Raw genomic sequence first — 23,725 nt, 5'->3', positions numbered from 1 at the left:
CTAGAAAGAATACTTTAGTTTTGAATGTTGTATCTGAGCATTATCTTGAATTCTGACAATTTTACTACACTAAGAATTTAATCGAATTTTTCAAAATAAAAAAATATATATATTTTCATTAGATCCCCATAGGATTCATCTCAGGCTTCATCCTGGCTTTGCCAAATGTCTAACTAAAGTGAACTAAAGAACAATGTGGGTCAAGGACCTCACTATTGGTTTTTAGACACATCAGAAACTGCACTGTGAACAAGACAAGCCTACCCAGAACTTTCTACAATTTACATACTCACTTGCATAGGCTTAAGTTTTCCTTTTATCTCCATGCCTGGAATCTGTGTGTACCATGCTGCTGACAGATTCCGTTGTATAGACAAAAGCATGTTCACTGGTTTTAAGATTTCAATGTCAGGCTGAGGCGAGTCAGATTCTAAAACAGTTCTGAAAGAATAACAAGGAATTCTTATAAATAACCACATACTTTTAAATTTATATCTTAAAATGAGGACAGCCATATTGTGTATGCTTTTATAACACTTTCCTAAATGTTCAAAAGATGTGATGAGGGTTATTTTAAAATGTTTATTTTCATATATCAACCCATCAGAATAAATCAGGTTTATACCCATAGCTATCTGAAACAATAAACTCAGACAAACTTTGAATCAGGTCTGATGAATGTGTGTCTACTGTCACAAGGACTGGCTGACAGGGTACTAATATAATGCGGTGGAAGCAAATGCCAGACCTTTCCAAACCAAATCATTAAGAAAGTCACTGTATGTTTAGCCTTAATGTGGCATTATTATTTCTCCAATTCAAGGAGAAAAACATATCAAATCTACAAGTTAATGAATATAGAACAACAGCCATTTCTAGTTTGTCTGCCAAAAACTGGCTTATATAACCAAGTAAGTATTGCTGTTCAATAAAGTCAAGGCTTTCATGTTTTGAGTTAAGGACTCATGGATGCTTCACTAGAAACTCCTAAATGTAACAAGGTTTGGGAGTAAACATCTTAAATCACACTACAACTCAGGAAGGTCTCTCTATCAAACAAAAAAATAAATAGCTATGTGAAACTAAAAAGAACAAAGCAAATGTTACTAAATACAAGGTTCTTTTTCTATCTTGAGATTGGGTCTCACTATGTTGCCTAAGCTCATCTCAAACTTGTGAGCTCATCACTGTCCCACCTCAACACCCTGAATAGATGGGACTAGAGGCATGTGTCCCACCTCTTCCTCATTAGGAAACTTTAATTTTATAATCATTTTTAAAGGATGGGAAAAAATAGCTATCCTATAAAATCTTAAAGATAAAACACAGCCCTACAAAGCATACTACCATTAACTACTGGCCAGAAAGCGGCCGTCAGTTTCCTAACTGGAATAAATACAGAAAGAGAATTATGAGTCATCACAGTAATTACTGAAGGTGAAAATAAATTTATGGGAATGCACAGAAAGCAACAACCAGCTAGATGATACACACATACCTGGAGAGCTGCAGCTGAGTGAGCTGGATGCTCATTTTATCAGCCACTGGGGGAAGAGAGTAGTGCTCCACAGGAACCAAGCTAAACTTGTTCTCAACTCGGATTAAGCCAAGATCTGCTATAACAGCATTAGGTGACACCGAAGACTGGGGAATAGTAATGACAGGCGCTTTCAAATCGATGTCCATCAGAAGCCGGAAGCTCTTCTGGGCCAGGTCCTTCACACTGGATGCAGCTTTTTCTGCAGCCTGGACTGTGGCAGAGCTCAAGGCTTCTTTGGCAGTTTGGAAATTGTTGAGGAAACTCTGTTAGAAGAGAACAGCAGGTAGACACAGTCCCCCAAGGAAACCCTAAAGAAGTGTTTACTCTGAATGAAAGCTCAATGCCTGTGGGAGAAAGGCATGTGGGAGAAATGTTTTTCATGACTTAAGCACCAACTTTTCCTCAGAATAACCAGGCATCTTAAACTGGAATTTAAATGAAAAGGATGTTAGACAGCACTCTGTCCCGAAGCAGGCTCTACTCTGTGCTTTCAGGATGTGAGAATATGGTTTACTTTTAGCAACTAATGCTTTAGAAGCTCACTCATGAAGAGTTTGTAATGTACCAGAGATGTGCAAATATGGTTAATTGTCTATCATCTTGCAATCATTAACAGGAATTAAAAGTTATTTGTGGTAAGATATACTTCACCTCCATTTCAAGTGAAAATAATTTTTCAAATGAAGAATCTAAAAGCAATATTCTTAATGTGTGCCCGTTAATCATACAGGACTGACTTTCTCTCTTCCACTACCCCAAGATACACGCATTCTAGAAACATATGCATGTTTAGGTAGAAATGGAGGACCAATAAGCTCTCAAACTGGCAGGTTTACATTCTTCAGTCCAAGATATTTGCAAGGACCCAGTAAATCTAAGAATATCATGGCCTGGTTCATCACAAATATAATTAAAACTATAAGTTTCAGTATTTGTTCTTCAAATGCATGATGACCTTTGGGCATTCTACCAAACATCTAGTATTGAAAGCCCTAATTACAGTATCAAATAACACAAACAATAAAATACGTAAGAATAATAGTTGGGTGTTGTGGTGTACACCTTTAGTCCCAGAACTTGGGAGGTAGAGGCAGGAGGATCAGAAATGCAAGGTCATCTTGAGCTACACAGTGAACTTGAGGCCAATCTGAGTTATATGTAATCCTGTGTATAAAAAACAAATATTAAAAAGCAAACAATACATATGTGTGTATGTATACATACATAAACAAAAATAAATACCAACAGTACTTTAAATTGTAACTATGAAAATGTCAGAGAATGATAGTTTTTATTTTGCTTTGTTTTTGTGGTTTTTTTGAGACAGAGTTTCTCTATATAGCCTGGAACTCACTCTGCAGACCAGGCTGACCTCAAACTCACAGAGATCCACCTAGCTCTGCCTTCCAAGTGCTGGGATTAAAGGCACGTACCACCACCTCCCAGCAAACAAGGATTAAAGCTTCCATTTGGGGGCCAGCAACATGACTCAACTAGTTAAGGCACTTACTGCCCAAGCCTGGCAACCTGAATTGACCCCTGGAACCCATGAAAGGTAGGAGAAAACTGACACCACAACTTTTTTCTCTGACCTGCAAACGGTATGCTATGACATGTATGTCCAATACATGATCATACACATGTACACATACACATATAATAATTTTTTAAAATTTCCATTTGGCTTACCATCATTTAAAATGTTTACTTAATTAGAACATTTGTTCAGAGTTTGGGTGTTTACTATATAACCCTCCACTATGATCCCAATCTTAATTGCTCACCAAAGAGTCTGTGCTGAAGGCTGGGCTACCAAGCTGTGACATTACTGATGCACCATGACTTTTAGAGTAGGGACTGATGGAAGGAAGTGCAGTCACTGGGGGCATGCTCTTTCCGGGAACACTGGGACCTGGAACCTAGCTCTCCCTTCTGTTCCCCAGCAGCCTTGAAGTCAACAGCCCTGTCCCAGCATATACCCTCCAACAGAACAGTCTCCCTCATCATAACCCCAAAGCAAGAGAGCCAAGCAATCATGGACAAAAAACCTACTGAGTAAGTAAGTCTTTTTTTTCTTTTAAGCTGTTTATTGAAGGCACTTTGTCACAGTGAGAGAAGGCTAACAAACATACCCTATTAGTAAAGATTTTAACTGTCTATATTCAGATACATGGCCACAATATTTAGACCTCAGTGAGAAATGAATACAAATAAAAACAAACTTACCAAAAGAGACATGAAGAATTTATGAACATAGACAATCTGAATACAGCCCACTTTGAGACTAAGTTTGCCATCCACTTTAGACATATCACCATAGGCCTCGCCTGCTGTGGCATCTGGATACAAAGTCATCTGGAACCTGAAGACTTCATCTCCCAAAATAGAGACAGCCTGACATTACAAGACAATCAGTTATTATAGCAGAGCTACAGAATCCTGGCCACTGAAACCTCAGTACTCATCCTGATTCACAAGGGCCTGACAGGTGAAAAACAACATGGAAACTCAACCTTCAACAAGCATCAGTGTTTTCCTTTTCTACAAATATCACTTCATTAATAAAATACCTACCCATCACTAAACTTTCCAGAAATAACTTTTTCAAATTGTTACATAGCAGGCTTTACAACCTGAAACTGATCTTCCCATTTTCATCTCTCCCCCTATTATGCCCAACACATGTCAGACAAATAACAAACATACAGCAAAGAAATAAATAGTGGCCGCTAGTCCACAAACAACACACTCTAACACAGAAATCGGTTTTGTAATTACCTTTTTGTGAATGGACAGTGAATCAACATTCATAACTACGATATTCTCAAGTCTGGCAAACACATCCGTCTGTTTTGGCTTCACAGAAATAGAGGCATCCATTCCTACAGGAGACACATCATTTACAGATATTTCATTTTTGTAAGCAAGCTTAAATGCACTAACATACTACCAAGATACAGGGTAAATAAAAACTACTATCAGACATGCTAACACAATCACCTTCCATGTATGAGGTACCTAAGAAAAAAAAAGGTTGTACCACTTTTAAGTCAGCATACACCTCATGAATAAAAGTTGAAAAAATTTAAAAAATAAAAGCCACTGGGTTTTAAATAAATTAATGTTATGTCTCTGAAGACAATATCCTATACATTGGTGACATCAGAGCCACTCACTTGGGAAGACAGTATTTCCCAATGTACTTCACAGATACATGTTATTAAAACTAAAATAAGCATTATCCTATAGCTAAGAATTACTTCTACAGCATAATCTAAACTTTAAAAAGTTTGCCATGCTCATGATATCAAAGGCATAAGGATTTGAAAAGCACTCCTCCTCATGGGAGACTGCCAACAACTAAGACCAGGTAGTATTTGCTGAATGTTACTGATTTATCAGCCTTCTAAAACTGCTTACATTGTACTATGCACTTGTTCACACACATAAATGTATACATTTATAAATGTCACCCTCACAGCAACCATATCTCCATTTAAAGAGGGAAGCAAGGTACAAAAAGTTAAACTAATTCGTTCAACATTGGCCAGTGGCTAGCTTCAAGATCTGAGCCATTGCAGGCTTTCTGGAATCCACTGTATAAACTGAGTCTCAAGTCTGGATTCATGCTGACAACAGGAAAATTTAAAATGTCTTCCACAAATGTATTTTGCTATACTATGAATGCTCACAATACAAGGGAAACAAGGTTAGTGACTTTTCTTCTTTATACTGTGCGAATTACTATGATATACACCTGAGTTTAAAATTATCTTATTCTGAAAATGCAATCAAAATAAAACCTTAAGCCTCAGATGTATTCTAAACTTATTTTAATATGTAAGGAATATCTCAAAGTCAGCAATGAATCATAACAAGTTTACCTCTATCACTTTAAAGTATATTTGTTCAAAGCCTGCATACATCTTCAATATAAATCCACTCAACTTTCCAAAATACTATGGAAGGATACTTACTTACCATGTATTTTAATATCTGCTATCTTACTCTTCTGATCACAAACAAAGATGTTAAAGGCATTTAATTCAGCTGTGATTTTCATATCAAACACATCACCTTCAGAAGTGCTGGGTACTGAAAAGTAGTGGAAACCAGTGGTCAGTGGTGTGCAAAGACGGTAAAACACAGTGATAAGTTCACTAATTAAAAAAAAAACACATAATATGCAAATGGAACCATTAAAGTCTATTTTAAGATAATATAAATACGGATTTTGCCACTCAGATAAACCCCAGCATTTTGACCTTCAGTTATAGATAAAGGCAACCACAACACCTAGATGGTGCTACTCATTAGGTGGACATGATTTTTGGTTTTTGGTTTTTTCTTCTAGGAAAAGAAAGAAAACCTAAATTAGATTCTAGAATTTGATTAGTACAAAAATTTTAACTAGTCACATCACATACTAGATTAAAGAATAAGTCATGAAAATTGAAAGAGTAATGAACAGTCAATGAAATTCATTTTATTTACTATGTCTTTTATATGTTCTTTCCCTAGATCATATGCTATAGGTCCATATGTAATTCTATGATAGAATCACTAAGAAAAGCACATAATACACTGGCATTTAAAAAATGATCAAAAAATGTGTATGTAAGAATGTAGTCAAGCCAAGTGTGGTAGCAAATCCTTCAAGAGGCTAAGGTGGAAGGATTGCCTGAGTTTGAGGCTAACCTGAGCTATACATTGAGTTCAAGCCCAGCCTGGGCTATATAGCAAGATGTTATCTCAAAACAATTAAACAAATTTTTAAAAAATCACAACTGAATGGGTTTAAATTTTTTGTGCAAGTCCTGGCACTTTCCCATGACTCTATCTTACATGTATGAAACAGAACTTACCTATAAACAAAAAGCATGTGGTTCTCAATTCTTAACCCTAACATGACAGGTATTTTCTTTCTCAACACTTGGTGCAGGATAAATAAACCATAAAGTCAAGTTGTACAGCAGAACTAGAGAACAGTTCAGTTGGATTAAGGTTGCCTCAACACTGGACTTCCACTCATTCAGATGTGCTATGAATGGCATATGTTATAAAGAGATGATATTTCTAGGAATATGCCCTCTTAAAGATATTAACATGTTAAACTTGTGTGTGGTGGCCACATTTAGAAAGCTTTCTCACTCGGGAGGCTGAGGCAAGAAGATCAAGAGTTTGAGGCCAGCCTGTGATGTACAGCAAGACACCATCAAAATAACAAAAAAGGGGAAATTCTGCTTCTAACATTATTGTCCTATGATTTTAAAAGTTGAAATCCTTGTATCAGATCAAATAGTACTAAAAATTGTATATTTGTCAATAAAATAGATATAATTTGAGCTAAAAATAATCAGAAATTTGTCATATGATTTTTAAAAATAAGTAAACATTTTAATTACAAATCAGGCATGTGTTCTTTATTCACTCGGTATTTTTTTTTAAAGCATTTCTCTCTCTCTTTTTTTTTAAGATTTATTTCTTGTGTGTACAGTGTTCGGCACCAAATCTCATTACAGATGGTTGTGAACCACCATGTGGTTGCTGGGAATTGACCTCAGGACCTTTGGAACAGCAAGCAGTGCTCTTAACCACTGAGCCATCTCTCCAGCCCTCACTCGGTATTTTATATCCAATATTTCAGAATATAAGTCATGCACCTGGTGAACATAGACCAAATTCTATGTGTGACTGAAACAGGGATGAGACAGGTGGCTCTGTCCCTTCTGTGAGATCCACCTCGGTGCCCAAAAGGAACTCACAACTGCTGTGCACAGCAACAGACTGAAGTGGGCCTCTGGACTAACCATGACTGTTGCCATCCTCGTGACTTCTTACCTTCTCACTTTTACTGGACAGAAGACTGCAAAGATGTGTCAACCTAAAGAACCTACAAATTCTATTTTATATAAAGATCCAGAGAGTGAAACACACAGGAAGTACATAATTACTATTAACATTTAATAGTAAATGTTCAAATTCTTCAATAAAGTGTCATATAATCTTGTATGAGTAGAGCCTGTGTTGTTTGGATCCACCCTCATCTGTTAGACACAGTGAATATTGAGGTGTTAACTTTTATCTGAGCTTTATATATAAGTTATTCTATGACAGCTTATTGGAAAGACTGATACCGGCTTTGATGGCAAGACTTTTAGATTCCCCCACAAGTGGCTTCAGCTCCGATTCCTTCTCAGAGTAGGAAGAGTCAGAGGACGGAACAGCAGATGACAAAAAATCCATAAGGGAAAGTAAAGCTTCCAAATGAAGCACCAAATCCAAAGACGAAAACGAAACCTAAGGAAATGAACATCAGAGAGGAGGGTTTCAGAGACAGTCATACCATTGTGAGGACAGTCACACCACTGGGGAAATGATAGTCACACCACTAGGGGGATGGTCATGTCACTGGGGTCACAGTCACACCATTGGGTTGAATTTGTACACAACTAACACAAGAATGGCTCAGCTGAGGACCTCCTAAATAATTAAGAATGAATTACTAATTTCATTTTAATCCTTTTTATTACTATCATACTGTCAGTCCTCACCAGACAACAAGCCAATGCTCTGTCCACTCCTAGTGCAGACATTAGTAATACCGTCAACACAGCTTGATGACTCTTAAAGATATGGCAGTATTCCTACACTGACTACATATGCTCAAATGGACTGTATGTGCCTATCGTAGGCCATTTCTATCCTTTCCTTCATCTTCTTCTAGCCCTAAAGCAAATGTTCAACACTGCCAACATCAGGTCAAATAACTATAGTAGGCTAAAGTGAACAAAATTCCCTCAAAATAAAAATTATCTGTGTAGTCTACAAATAATAATTAATTCATGTTTTAAAATAATCTTTCCAGAAACAAGTTTTGGCAAGATTTTTATTTCAATTCCATATGCACTAATTTTAGAAATAGCACTACTGCCCCCATTCTAATTTTAGATCTTGCACTTACAACTGGAAATGGCCATCAAGCTACATTAATCATCAATAACCTAGTCTTAAAATGAAATACAAAAGAATTACCTTCAGCTTCTGTTTGGTGTTATCATGAACAGTTTTAAATTCTGGTCCATCACTGTCTGCCTGTAAGCAGTTGATAATTAAACCACTGAGTTAAAAACACTAGAATTTCACACACCAAAAACATATGTATTTTACTTCTTAAAGTATGCTATTAAAAGACAGAAAACATGTTTCTTTTTTTTTTAAGAATTTGCTTTAAAAATGTGATTTTGACAAGCTCCAGTTAAAAACCATTTTATAGGGTCCATTTCATCACATAACCAATAATATATTACTTATAAATGTAATAGTGGATTTAAACAACATTCTTGAAATAAGATCTACATGTTAACTGGTAGGTAACTTCTCCAGTCTCTCACCCAGAGTCTGAACGGTTAAGTTCATCCCCACAGAAGTAGGCACTTAGTGACTCTAGGAGTGGACTGTCCAGTAAACATACTGCAGGTGTCAGAGAACATGAAGCAAATTTGATTCTGAGGATATAGAACAGAAACTCTGACTTCTGGGACATTAGCTACTGCTTATTGCTGCAACTCATAAAATTTGTATGCAGGTGTCATTTCATTTTGAAAAACATTGACTTTTTTCCCTACTGTTATTTAACTTAAAAATAAAACCAAAAACCTATCTTTGTTCTTTAACCCTCAGAGGACTGATACATTTAAGCAACTAATCAGAAAAAAAATTCAGAACATGGATAAACATGTTTCTTACAGGCAAATAAGAATATGCCTCCCCCAAAATGACCACATAAACATGCTCTACATGCTGTATATGCAGAATCTCAAATTCCTTATTCTACTCTGGAGATATTAGTGCATCCTAATAGGTGGGCCCATCCAAAAGTGAAAAAGGCTGCTATCTACTTTATAACACACTTTTCTTCAGGATATGGCACAGCTTTGAGTGTTCACTCCCATTTATTCAACAGAAGCTCATTAAGTTAGAGGAGAATAAAGGATTCTGATATGCTCCCATAATCCATGATCAACCAACTTGGACTGAAGAAAACATAGGGTTAGAATCCAAATATTAAGTATGAGGGGAATATAACTTCTCATACTCCAATATTAACCCCAGACATGAAATGAGGTACTGTGATGCTTAGCTTTAACTGTCAACCTCACAAAACCTAGAATCATGGGGAAAGCAAGTCTCATGAGGATTGTCTAGATTAAGCTGGCCTGTGGGCACATTTATATAGGATTGTCTTCAGTGAACTGAGAGGGGAAGACCCAGCCCACTGTGGGCAGCACCAGTCCCTAACAAGGGATCTTCAACTATATGACAGTGGAGAAATGAGCTGAGCACAAACATGCAGGCAACATGTATGTGTTCATTTCTCTCTGCTCTTGACTATGAATGTGTGATGTCACTGGGTGTTTGACGTTCCTGTCCTGATTTACCCACAATGATAGATTGAAGCCTGGAATTATAAGGTAAAATGAATCTTTTTCTCCACTAAACTGCCTTTCTGTCAGGGTATTTATCATAGCAATACAAATGAACTAGAATAGGTACCTTAATGAACAGCATTTTCAGGAGGGTTCCATCAGACACATTAGAGGAGTTGACAATGTACAGAGGCTCACCTTTGGAATCTAAAAGGAAAAAGAAAATCTATCCATGTCATCCCTTCAATACTTCACACATCTTGTAAAACAGAACCAGCCAGTTACACAGAGAAATACTTATGAGAGAAATGTACACAAAACAGGCAAATGTATTATACTGTCTATAAACTGTATCTCAGTATTCCTAGCTTTGAAAACCTGGAAAGAAAAAGTAAAAGACTGAAAAATTAACAACAAAACAGCACTAGTCAATAACAGCTCTCATACTACATGTAATTACCCTCGTATGAACAAACCTTAACATGAGAAATGGCAGCTATAAAACACAAGGGTTTATCTTTTCAAAGATGCCCCCCCAGAGTCCTTAGAAAGTTTCAACAAACAGGAACTATTAAACTCATAGAGCTGCAAATTTCAACATTGAATTTTAAAAAGTGTAGGATACCCACTAAACAGCAATTTCACAGTCACCTGGAAGTGAGACTAGCAGCTAAAGCTAAGTGTCTCCTTCTATATACTTATGTTTTGCTTAACGTTTACTTTTTACAAACCCATACTAATTCAATTTAAAACAGACCTTAACATTCATGCAATTTGCAAGTAAAACAATGTAAAGTTAGGCTTCCTAGTAAATAAACTTTTCAAAAGGTGTCTTTGAGCTCTGTACCTGGGATCTGACTTCTTCGTGACACTATACTCATGAAGATGAAATTTATTACAGCATCACCAACACACTGGGTATATAAGGAATACACACAATAAGTAGAAGGATGCAGAATGCAGCCCTGTGTCTATGCTGGTTATCAGACCTGCACTGCCTTTCCACAGACAGGCCTGTGCACTTACCAGGAAAATCAAAACACTGCATACTAATTTTTCTCAGATAAGCCTCAGCAGTAATGTCATGGGCTTTTACTTTAGCTTCCATCCCAAGATGCAGGATCTTCAGTTCATGTAAGGGCGTTCCTTTCTTTTCTGCTTTTTTCATCAAAGTAACCACAACCTACAAGGAGAGTGGATTACCACAAACGCTTCACTAACACACAGTGACAGTAACTACATGTAGTGATATGAAGAAATTCACACAAAGATATTCTGAACCTGAAAATTCCCTGTTGTTAATTACCTTACATACATTTGTTCAGATTTTGAGACATCACCACTAATTTCTAGATATTTTCAAAGGTGAAATACCAAGGGGGGGGGACATGAGAGCATGGCAGGAAGAGAGGCAGGTAGTGGTCCAATCTTAGAAGTTCTAACTGATCACCAGTTTCTGTCTGAAATTCTTCTGAAAGCAGCAGCTAAGATTTATACGAATCCTCAGACAAGGTGTCTTACGTTTGGGGTGCTATCCTGAGCATAGGTCACTCGCAGCACTCCTGCCTCTACCCACTAGGTGGCAGCCTCCGTGTATATAGTGACAGTACAAATATCCACCTGGCAAGCACAAATCTCTTCCCTCCAGCCCAACCAGGTCCACAGGGATAGAACTATCTTAGTGTATATAATAAATGCTAGGAAAAGAGCTTACTTATTCCATGCCCACCCCTTTCCACCTAACCCAGGCTCTTTCTTCACTCCATTTTCCCAAACTACTTATTAATTTTCTTTACAAATGCGACCAAGATGTCACTTCCTCCCAGAAACCTTTCCTAACCCTCTCAGTCTGCTCAGATGCCCAAATCACTACATCTACACCACAGGTTCTGAAAGTAACCCACCCTGAACATATTTTTAATAGAAATACAAAACTATATTTCTAATCTATATTTTTTCTAATATATCCTTTGTCCTGGCACACACATGGGACGGCTGTTGAACAGATAAAGAAAGAAGAAAGTCCATACTGAAGTAATATAGCATTTTTTTATATGTGACTGACCTGTGATTTATTCTCCACAGAATTTCTACCATTTATTTGCAAAAGATTTTCTACTTCCCTCCCTTGTCTTTCTTACATGAAAATCCAAAGCTTGCCACATTCCAACATCCCATCATGACTAAAAAGCAAGTTACAGAAGATGCCTCCATTTTCTCTAAAAATACCGGATCCCTAAACAGTAACCAATTCATAGTAAATTCTCAAATTTTAAAGCACACGATCACATCACATCAACAGTCTAAGGTTTTTCTCGCACATATCAATTATCTACAAACTGAGCTTAACAGAAACAACTCTTCATAACCTCTTCACCTCACGCTGTAAAAAGTGATGAAAATTACACACCTCTTTAATTTCAAAGTTTAATAGTACGTTAATGATATCTATGGATCTTGTCTCTTCTACTCTGGCTGGTGATGCATCTTGTGTGGTGTGTGCATCCTGTGTGACAGCGACTTCTCGGCATGCTTTCATTTCACCTAAAGATGGTAAACAGAAGCAATTTGTTCATTTCTTCACAGACACTTACTGGAAACATGCATGAGCACTCTAAAGACCCACAAATCCCTAACAGTTCTCTCTCTCTCTCTCTCTCTCTCTCTCTCTCTCTCTCTCTCTCTCTCACACACACACACACACACACACACACACACACACACACACACACACAAAGCCAAGTGGAAGAATCAAGTAGTACCTATTCACAAGAAGCAGGCAAATGTTAATAGGATGAACATAAAATGCACAGAGAGAAGTCAGGGAGGTGAAGAAAATATTAACACAGATGAATCACCCTCACTGAGCAGGAGCGCCTCACAGAAAAGACTGTCCACCTTTTTATAAGTAAGAAATGATGGGAAACCACACAGAGATGGCACATGACAAGGTCTGCAAACAGAAAAGACTGTAGTTGACCATGAGGTGGGCAACCAGAGATAAGTCGGAGAAAGGAAAAGGGGCTCAGTATGCCAGTCTAGGAAGGGAAAGAAACACTCATTGGCCATGATGCTGTTCTGAAACACACACCATGAGGTGTTTTCTGACTTATAACACACAAAAATAATAAAGCTATTCTTTGTTATATATGTACCCTAACAATATGGTGTAGACACTGAACAACAATCTATGCATGGACTGTCTAGCTGAAGTCTTAAAACATGCCTCTGGGGAAAGAACTACACTGTCCCCGTCCCACAGAAATCACATTAATTTTTAGACAAAATTTGGCACCTTGTCTAGTGTCATATGCAAATGCCAGAGTCCAAGTTCATCAGGCTGACTTGGCTGCCTTCAGTGTCAACTACATAACTCTATCACTGCATTACTGCAATAATTGCAATCATCTTGACCACTAATTCAACACCCCACAGCCCTGCAGTATAACCTATACTAGAAACCCACAGGCAAAAACAATGCTACTCATAAATACCTTTAGGTAGGCAATGCAGAAAGCAAAGTTTCATCGCCTTATTCCAGAATTGCTTCAAATAAAAGTAAGTGTTAATAAGTTTGGACAGACACAAAAGAAGACATTCATAATAAGGGGCTGCAGGAATGGTTCAATGACTAAAGCACTTGCTGTGAAAGCCAAGGACTGAAGTTTGGGTCCCCAGGAACTAAATAAGGAGCCAACTAGTGTGATAGCTCACCTGTAATTCCAGCCTCATGAGGCAGAGACAGGAAAAACCACTACTGCAACATAAAAAAAGAAGCCAAACCTCAAAGCACAAATTTTTCATGGCTCCATTTATATAAAATTCACACAAAAAAGTAAAATGAAGACATCATTGGCAGGGTCACAAGTCAGAATAGCAGTGACCTCTGAGTAGACTATGAGGCAGGTGGGCGGGGCATGTCCTAACTGAGAGGACACAGGGAGGAGTGCTGCTGGGGAATGTGGGGCACCGTGCTCAGGTGATTACAAAGACAATCGAGGTGAACAATTGAAGTATATGCTTAGATTTGTATACCATCAAAAATGAAAACGTACAGTGAAATAGTTTTCACTCGGTCAGTGAGCAAAAGTTTCAACAAATTTAATAAAACTTTAGAAAGCTACAGAGAAACAAAAGGACAAAAATGCTAAGTACACATTCCTGTAAAGCTATCAAACATTAAATTGATCCAAACACTTTCTTCATGTATGAAGCTCTCAAACAATAAAGTTTAAGTTAAATTCAATTATTAAAACCTATAATACTAGTTAAATTTAAATGACATTAATAAAAATTACATGCCTTTTCACTAGTGTGGTCCTACACATGAAAAATAGGTATGTAAGGACATTTCAGTGTGACATGACTAACAGTGAAAAACTCAACCTGAAATATCCAAAAGTTATGATACTTCAACAGAATTTAATGCAAGGAAGCCATTTAAAAAATGGCAGAAGGAGTCATGGTGGTGCATGACTTTAATCCCAGCATTTGGGAGGCAGAAGCAGGCAGATCTCTGTAAGTTCAAGGCCAGCCTGATCTACTGAGTAAGATCCATGTTGGCCAGGGCTGTTACACAGAGAAACCCTGTCTAAAAAAACCCACACACACAAAAAAAATAAAGATAGATCTTGTGTGCATAATATATATTACTCAGTAACAAAGCAAACCTCAACAGATACAAAAAAAATTGGAATAAACCCCTGTACCCTTTCAGATCGCCACACCTTAAAGTTAGAATTCAACAGCAACATTAATTTCAGAAAGCCCACAAACACATGGAAATTGAATAATGATCAACTGAACCACCACAGGGTCAAGGAAGAAATAAAGAAATAAAAGACTTCCTAAAATTTAATGAAAATGACATCACAACATACCCAAACTTATGGGACACAATGAAAGCAGTGCTGAAAGGAAAATTCATAGCATAAATGCCTACAAAAAGAAGCTGGAAAAGTCACATACTAATGAATTAACAGAACAACTGAAAGCGCTAGAACAAAAAGAAACAAACTCACCCAGAAGGAATAGATGGCAAGAAATAGTCAAATTGAGGGATGAAATCAATAAAATAGAAACAAAGAAAACAATGCAAAGAATCAATGAGACAAAGAGTTGGTTCTTTGAGAAATTCAACAAAATAGACAAACCTTTATCCAAACTAACCAAAAGGCAGAGACTGAATATCCAAATTAACAAAATCAGAAATGAAAAGGGAGACATAACAACAGATACTGAGGAAATCCAGAGAATCATCAGGTCATACTTCAAAAACCTTTACTCCATAAAATTGGATAACTTTAAGGAGATGAACAATTTTCTAAATAAGTACCACATAATAGAATTAAATCAAGAACAGATAAAAAACTTAAATACATCTATAACTCTTGAGGAAATAGAAACAGTTATCAATAGTCTCCCAACCAAAAAAAGCCCAAGCCCAGATGGATTCAGTGCAGATTTCTACCAGAAATTCAAAGAGATAATACCAATACTCCTCATTATGTATGTATGCTATCCACACATACATATATATATATACACATATATATGTATATATATATAAGAGCTTTAAAATATTATAATTTTTTAAGTAAAATGGCCATAAATAATAATTTAAATTTTCTATTTTTATTTTAACATACTATATTTACTATCTTTTGGGGGTGATAATTTATTAATAATTTAAATTCTTATACTTTACCACTAAGTCTTATTTAAATGTCAGGTAGAATATGATGCCACAACCAAGAGTTCTAAATTTTTTTTAATATACAAATTAATACTTTTTACAGAAATCCACCACTGGTTAATGGCCAACCTCCCTAATGGCCTTCTCTAAGCTCAAGTAGTTTGGAAAACATGTTAATTGGAAACTGTCTGCTTGGCTAAAAAGAGACAATAAGTTCCAGTCACACTTTCATTCAACAGCATCCTGTTATTATTATTTTTTTGGTAAAACAAATCACAATTTGTAAATATGTATTTATTTACTGCATGTTTATTGTGTTTCAGGCTGGAGATATAACTTAATAGTATAGTGTATGCCTCAGCAATGTGCAAAACCCTGGTTCAATCACTACTATAGTTTAAAAAAAAAAAACTTTTAGAATGGAAAACAACATTCAGTGGCTACTGGATTGTAAAGAGGCATGTGTGCACTTGTCAGCTGCCATCAGCCTCTTACCTATCTCTTGTATTCTAGGCTGCCCTTTATCCAAGTCTTCAGGTGTCTCACCAAGATTTTCTGCCAGTATTCTAAACAGAAGATTAAGATCCTCTTGATTTAGACTAACCTGTGAAATAGATGATGAGCAAAACATTCATTTTAAAACAAAACAACTATAATATAGAAAGCAATTCTCATCAATAAGAGAATAATCCTGAGAACTGAGAAGTGACAAAAATCACCACCTATGGATTTTACTACTTGTTTCACTTTTTGCATTTTTAAATAAAATGTTAAAACATATAAATAATAAAATGTGTGACTCAATTTTAACTCTATTGGCCGGTTTTTACTTAAAGTTAATTGTAATTAAAGAAATCTAATCCATTTTTAAAATAGCAAGTTCTGGAAACTCATGCATTTCACTCCTTAAAGAGTACTGTAGTTACCTTAGGCATACTTTGATCTCCTTAAAACCGAGTGTGTAAATAATACACATTATGAGAGAGAATATAACAATAAGTAATTTGTGTGCAGATTTTTCCAATGGGCATGTAGCCAATTTAAAAGTTAATAATACTTGACTGAAGATTAAATCCTACTGGAAAGATTAATGGCCTTATTGGACAAAGTTTCACCAAAATGTTTCTTTTACCACTCAGTAAAATGTGCATTCCCCTTGGGTGCATATGAGAAAGCTTTCAGGGTTGAAATTTCAATAGCCAAGATATTTTCATTCATGTACTTACATTCATGGAATCAAGACACCCTTTAATTTCTACAACAGGCACCTTATGGTACCAATTTGCAGCTAGATTCCGATTTACAAAAAACTCCAAGTTAATGGGGTGCAACAGCTGAATATCAGGATATGAGATGCCTGGCTGCATTGCTGTCCTGGTGAAAGGGAGAGAGTACACCATCACAGGCCATCACAGAGAGCAATGAACAATAACATCAAGCAGAGTGCACCACCTGCTGCTCTAGACACTAATTTATAACACTGCAGCTTGAGAGGTTTCAAAGTTGAGTCAGTAATTAATCTATATATATAACTCACTAGCAGAGACAGATTAAAATATGGGATAAGCATTGAGCCATTAAGAAAACTTTTTTTTCTTTGGTTTTTTTTGAGACAGGGTTTCTCCTTGTAGTCCTGGCTGTACTCGAACTCACTCTATAGACCAGGCTGGAGTCAAAGTCAGAAATCTGCCTGCTTCTGCCTCCTGAGTGCTGGATCTAAAGAGATGCACCATCATGCCACCCAAGAAAACATTTTTTCTTAAAACTGTCAAGAGGAGAAGAACTGAGCTAAAGGTTTGGTTTTGGTTTTGGCTTTTAATTCACAATGCTGTAGATACATAAGAAATAATCAAATACACCAATCTAGGGATAATATAGCTTATCTCTCAATGATAAATGAGTCCTTCACTCAATGATGGGCCACATCTACCTGGGTGCTCTGCTGGAACAGTGGAGCAGAAAGGTCCTATTGTTTGGGGACCACATGCTTTTTACAAAGTCAACTGCAATATGTTTACTTCTGTGTTTGTGAAGAAATGGGTGTAGACAACCTACCAGACTACCCATCATATCGATAATATACAGCAATTCTACCCACCATAAACATTCAGGCAGTTATGTGTAGTACATAGTGTTCCACAAGATGGCAAACTACCCCATGAGTGGTTTCCTCATTAACTATACTTTCTACAGTATTAGAATCTACTTTTTCTACTAATAAGAAAAATTCACCATTTAAAAAATGGCATCTTAAATTTGCAGCAGACTCTTCCATGTCACATTTATTGTGTCTTGACTGACACACATGGAAAGACTAATATGGGCTTCATTACAATCACACTGTGATGCTCTCACAATGATACAACCACTGACAGTGCCTTCCACTGGGTGCATGCTTGTGTTAATCAGAGAACAGCAGTGTATTTGTTGAGGGAGCAGCAGCAAAGTGAAATCAGAAAATCAGAAGGCACAGCTGTCACTAAGGCATTTCAGAAAGCTCCCGCTGGGGTTATCTTCTTGACTTAGCTTATAGTCTTTTTATACTTTTTTATAATTAAATTGCCTCTGACAAGATGAAAATCATTTTTAAATATCCGTGTATTGTTGCTTTTGTCCCACTATGCTGCCCCTCAAGGGAGTGGGCAAGTAGGCACAGGGTCAAAGGTACAGACCCCAGGAGACATGCTGGGTGTAGCAAACTCAGTTTATTTTAGGAAGGGGAAAACCTATATACCCTCCACCTGCTCAGGTAAGCAGAAGCAGCAATACTGGCACCAGGGTCTTTCGTGGCAGCTGAATACTGGTTCAGGTCTCATGGCACAACAGTTGCTGTGGAGGCCTGTTGGCAGACCTAGGATGGCTCAATTTGGGCAAATTACCACACCACATGCTTGATAGCTGGTTTAGGCCAGCAAGGGCCTAATGGCCCCCAGGCCCTTTGTGCCTGGGTAAATATCCCCTCATAGTGTGTCTTCTCAGGCCATACAGCATGAACACTGAGGACATTGTATGACTTATACAGTATTTCTACCAAAATGTGTAAGCTCACTGAAGCCATGGGTAACCATTCCTAAGGAGGGCCAGACAGTGCTCATCAAAACCACCAACCTCATACAGAAAGGGAAAACAGCTACTAGAAGTAAAGGTCTGCTAGTCTAGAAATCACCACAATAGGAAAGGGCACAAATGAATGCCAGGTGTGATTCCTCACGGAAGCAGCGAGAGGGCGACTACTACAGTGGACATCACTACAGTACCTGACACAACCTCAATAATGATTCACATTATATAGCATGCCAATATCAATTTCTAGAAGCTACTGTTTATATCATGGGTAATATAAGAATAAAAGTCTTTGCTTATGAGAAAAACAGGCTAAGGCATTAGGGACAAAGGACCAAGGTATGTATTTTTGTTTTTGTTGTTGTTGTTTTGAGATAGTATCTCACTGTGTAGCTCTGACTATCAAGGAACTCAATATGTAGACCAGGTTGGCCTTGAACTCACAGAGATCCACCTGCTTCTGCCTCCCAAATGCTTGAATTAAGGGTATGCACCACTACACCTGGCTAAGATGTCTATTCTCAAACAGTTAGCAACCACTGTTTTGAACAATAATATGTAGATATTAAAGAAAACATACACAAATTGGTGGATCTACATGAAGGATTATACACATACACTCCAGCTGATCAGAAAACAGCTCTTTGTAAAAGAAGCATGGTATAAAAAATAACATGAGAAATTAACATATACTTCAGACCACAGCTACTGAACATGCTCACCTAGAGAGTTTCAGTTTGGTAAGCTGCACCTCCATTTTGTCGATCACTGGAGGACTTGTGGTGTCTTCACCAGACACCATACTGAACTGATTGTGAACTCTAATCAATCCAAGATCTACCACGACAGCATTGGTGGAAACGGAGGACTGTGGAATAACAATGACCGGTGCTTTCAAGTCAATATTGACAGACACACGAAAACTCCTCTGGGCAAGATCTTTCACACTCGTGGCAGCCTTTTCTGCAGCCTGGGCAGTGGCGGCACTCAGCGCCTCTTTGGCCACCTGGAAATTGTTCAGGAAGCTCTGTGAACAAAACATAAAAGGAGAAATTCAGAAACAGAGATGTCTGTAAATGAGCCTACCTTCTGCTAGCACATACGCAATTTCCTCCAACAGAGTCCTTCGAGTTGAGGCCTGTTTTTCTAGTGAAAGGAAGAAATCAACAAAATCCATCCTCAGTCATGAGCTGCCCAGCTTGGACTAGTAAGCAGGGGATGGAGACTGAACACATATTCACCACTCTGGCACTCAGGTAGTAGCTACTGTATGCACTTGAAAACTCATTCAATGACTTAGATTTCAAGTGTTAAAGAGGGCTTTCTGCTGGCTACTTTCATACATACACACAGGCATAATTAAAATATCCCAAAACTCAAAGTTTACAACATATGTAATCATAACATTTATGGCTTCTAATGTAAGATGTGAACATTTAAATGGCAACGTTACCAGCAATGACATAAGGAATTTATGCAGGTAGACAATCTGAATGCAGCCAACATGCAATGACATCACACCATCCACAGAGGACATGTCAGTGTAGGAATCCCCTTCAGTGGCATCCGGATACAAATCCAGGTTAAAACGAAAAACTTCATTTCCAACTATGGATACAGCCTGAAAAACCAGAAATGTGAATGTACTCTACCCAGAAAAGCAATTACAAAATAAAGCCCCAGGTAGAAAAGGCCAGAAATTATAATCTTTTTAGAAACACATTTAATTTTTAAAATAAGATATTTTAAAATAAAATCTCTATACAATAATAGTAACTATCTTTTCAGTATTACATACTTTCTTATGAACTGTTTTGGGGTCAACATCTGTGACAATAATGTTCTCCAGCCTGGCAAAAAGTGACTGCTTTTTTGACTGAAGTGAAAGGGAAGAATCAAGTCCTGAAGAAGAAAAAAAAAATTAATCATATAGTTTGTATAGATATAACATAAGTACTTATTTTCATTGTATTATTTGATTTGAAGATATACAAAATGTATGAACTCACAACTAGTAAATTTCATGTTAAATATTTTTAGTTTTCCAAACATCAAACTTATATATTAGTTAAAAATCTAATTACATGAGCTCTATCTCTTACTAAAGAACAGTTGATAGTAGTGTGTTGAGAAAGAATCATTCCTCTTTGGGAATGTGGTCACTGGGAGGTTACCCATTCTCCAATATGTGTCCCTACATCCATGCATATCTGAGCATCACTAATGGGATTTAGTAGGTTACTAAGTAAAATAAGGGTATATGAAGCTTGGAGGGGAGCTGAGAGGAACTACAGTGAGGAAATAGCAGGAGCTACAATCATCTTTCATTGTATACATGTATGAAATTCTCAAAGAATAAAACAGAAAAATATATGAAGTGTAACATTTTTTGTGCTACACTAAAAAGACTATCTTGGGTATGCAATAAGGACTATTAAAAAAATAAAATAAAATATAAATGTTCGATCTCCCAAGGTGCAAAAAAAAAAAAAATCTAGTACAAAGAAATCAATTCAGGATAAGTAAAAACAAAGTAAAATTTATATCTTATAGACACCAAGCTATTTACATGGAAACTAGGCTGGCTAGTTTTATGGCTACTTGACACAAGGTAAAAATCACTTGGGAAGAGGAACTCTTAACTGAGAAAAACGTGTCCATGAGACTGGGCTGTAAGTAAGCCTATAATGCATTGCCTTAATGTGGGTGAACCCAGCACATGGTGTGTGGTGCCATCTCTGGGCTAGTGGTCCTCAGTTGTAAAAGAAAGCAGGCTGAGCAAGCCATGAGGGGCAAGCTAGCAAGCAGCATTCTTTCATGGCTTCTGCTTCGGTTCCTTCCTCCCAGCTGCTGCCCTGTCTTCCTTCCATGATGGACTGTGATGTGGAGCTGTAAGCTGAAATCAACCCTTTCCTTCAAGGTTGTGCTCATAGTTTTCATCACAGCAGTCAATTACCTGCCTGACAGAGGCTACAACCTTTTTGTGAACAAAGTTTAGATAAGTAGGTATATTGCCAATCTGGAAAGGACAGGATAAAAAAACTACATGAGCTAACAATGGCCATTATTAATCCTAGGAAGAAAACATCCAATTCAGGCATACCCTGCCAACTGTTTGCAGTGCACAGCCCTCTGTATATATATTCTCTAACATTGCAATAAAGAGAAAGGGAGAAGAGGGAAGAAGACAAAGTGTTTATTGCTAAACAACTGTTAAATACACTGACACTTTACCTTGTATCTTGATTTCAGCAATATTGCTCTTCTCATCACAGACAGTGACACAGAAAGCATTCAATTTGGCAAATAGCCTAAAGCCAATAATGTCACTATCTCTAGAGGACACCATCGCTAAAAATAAAACAACAGAATTTAGTAAGCTAAACTCTATAGAAGTTTCTTTATATACTTTACATTATATTTATGAATATAAAATAATAAAATTTAAACACATATAAAACATACACATAAAAATAAAAAGTCTAAAGTAAATAGAATATACAATTCAAAATCAAAAAGTAATGTGCCTAAAATCACACAGTTTGAGTAATATACTCAGAATATGAACTAGGTTCTTTTGGATCCAAATTCTAGATTCTCAACACATAAGATGCAATTACTGGGGTGCTGAAGAAATGGTTCAGAGAACCTGGGATCCCAGCAACCATCTAGTGGTTCACAATCATCCATCACTCCAGTTCCAGGAGACTGAATTCCACCAGAACTGCACATATGCTATACACAGACATACATGCAAACAGAACACCCAACACATAAAAACAAAAAATATTTTTTTAAAGATGCAGTTAGTCCCTGTCTTCATGTCTCTGGGTCTCTTTTCTCAAAGACTAATAGTCTGGAGAGCCCTTCCAGAGCCACTAGGATAGGAAGAAGGGCTAGGTACACACACAGGTTTTCCTAGTAACCCTGCAAAGGCAATCCCCAGAAGCAAAATAAAAACAAAGTTTCTTGAAACAATAGTATTGCTGCTGAGGAACAATCTGTGCACTGTAAATATGTGTTGCTCTCATTGTTAAAAAAAAGCTGATTGGCCAATAGGTAGGTAGGACTTTCAGGGCAGAAAGAATGCTGGCAAGAAGGACGGAGTCTGGAGAGTCAAGCCAAACAAGGAAGACATGACATGGGAAAGTTCATAGATAAGATAAACAAGTCTTGTGGCAGCACTTAGATTAATTTAAGTTGTAAGAGCTAGCTGGAGACAAGCCTAAGCTATCAGCTGAGAATTTATAAATAATAAGTTTCTGAATGGTTATTTGGAAGTTGGCAGGTGGGACAGAAAAGCCTGCCTACAAATGGTACCTAATGTCTGGGGCCACATACATTCACATAAAGCCTAAAAAAAGTTAAAAAAAAAAAAAGAAAAGAAAAAGTTCAGAACACAGAGTCAAAGGTGGCTTCCTGGTGACCATCTTTTCTCGGGGAGACTTGGTGCCAGTTGGCAAAGAGGCCCTGATTTTGAGCAATCATATGGGATTTATGAGCAGTAGGCAGCATGCTACTTGACAGCATGAGACTAGGTAGAAGCGCCTACAGCAACACAGACCCAGTAACTTCCCAGAGCTGGGACAATAAATGCAGCTCCCATCAGTACCTCCATCATGAGACGAGGGTCTCAAGGAACCAATGGGGGTGGAGCCAACTGACAGCATGCCATGAGCTAAAATGTGCAGCAGTTTAAGTTTTGTTCTTGCAGACAGAAAAGGTTACAGATATGCAGTAAAGACAGATCCAGATGGGAAAAAACCTCTAAACGGGTTACAGTGTGTTTAAAAATGTACATAGACATGTTCCTGTTATTCCTGTTCTCTCCAAGATCTTTATCATGAAGGGATGTTGGATTTTGTCAAAGGCCTTTTCAGCATCTAGTGAGATGATCATGTGGTTTTTCTTTTTCAGTTTGTTTATATGGTGGATTACATTGATGGTTTTTCGTATATTGAACCATCCTTGCATCCCTGGGATGAAGCCCACTTGATC

The 23,725-nt window shown here is 37.3% G+C and overlaps 1 protein-coding gene across 2 annotated transcripts in view; it reads right to left on the bottom strand.

Annotated features, from left to right (window-relative positions):
- The window catches only part of Vps13c (vacuolar protein sorting 13 homolog C), a 164,516-nt gene that overhangs the window by 55,741 nt on the left and 85,050 nt on the right, over positions 1–23,725 (bottom strand). For both annotated transcript variants that reach the window (XM_027411258.2, XM_035443791.1), the window contains exons 30-45: positions 21,962–22,078; positions 20,526–20,629; positions 20,181–20,348; positions 19,450–19,754; positions 16,891–17,038; positions 16,160–16,268; positions 12,380–12,513; positions 10,996–11,152; positions 10,097–10,176; positions 8,576–8,635; positions 7,678–7,840; positions 5,522–5,635; positions 4,319–4,422; positions 3,767–3,934; positions 1,499–1,803; positions 294–441 (exon numbers count right to left, since the gene is read on the bottom strand). In XM_027411258.2, coding sequence (XP_027267059.1) covers positions 294–441; positions 1,499–1,803; positions 3,767–3,934; positions 4,319–4,422; positions 5,522–5,635; positions 7,678–7,840; positions 8,576–8,635; positions 10,097–10,176; positions 10,996–11,152; positions 12,380–12,513; positions 16,160–16,268; positions 16,891–17,038; positions 19,450–19,754; positions 20,181–20,348; positions 20,526–20,629; positions 21,962–22,078 — 2,384 coding nt within the window. The remainder of the gene's footprint in view (positions 1–293; positions 442–1,498; positions 1,804–3,766; positions 3,935–4,318; positions 4,423–5,521; positions 5,636–7,677; positions 7,841–8,575; positions 8,636–10,096; positions 10,177–10,995; positions 11,153–12,379; positions 12,514–16,159; positions 16,269–16,890; positions 17,039–19,449; positions 19,755–20,180; positions 20,349–20,525; positions 20,630–21,961; positions 22,079–23,725) is intronic.

This window comes from Cricetulus griseus, chromosome 4 (assembly GCF_003668045.3).
Source record: "Cricetulus griseus strain 17A/GY chromosome 4, alternate assembly CriGri-PICRH-1.0, whole genome shotgun sequence".
NCBI classification, from domain to species: domain Eukaryota; kingdom Metazoa; phylum Chordata; class Mammalia; order Rodentia; family Cricetidae; genus Cricetulus; species Cricetulus griseus.
Note: the sequence above shows the minus strand (reverse complement) of the source record. Positions and strands in the feature narration are given on the sequence as shown.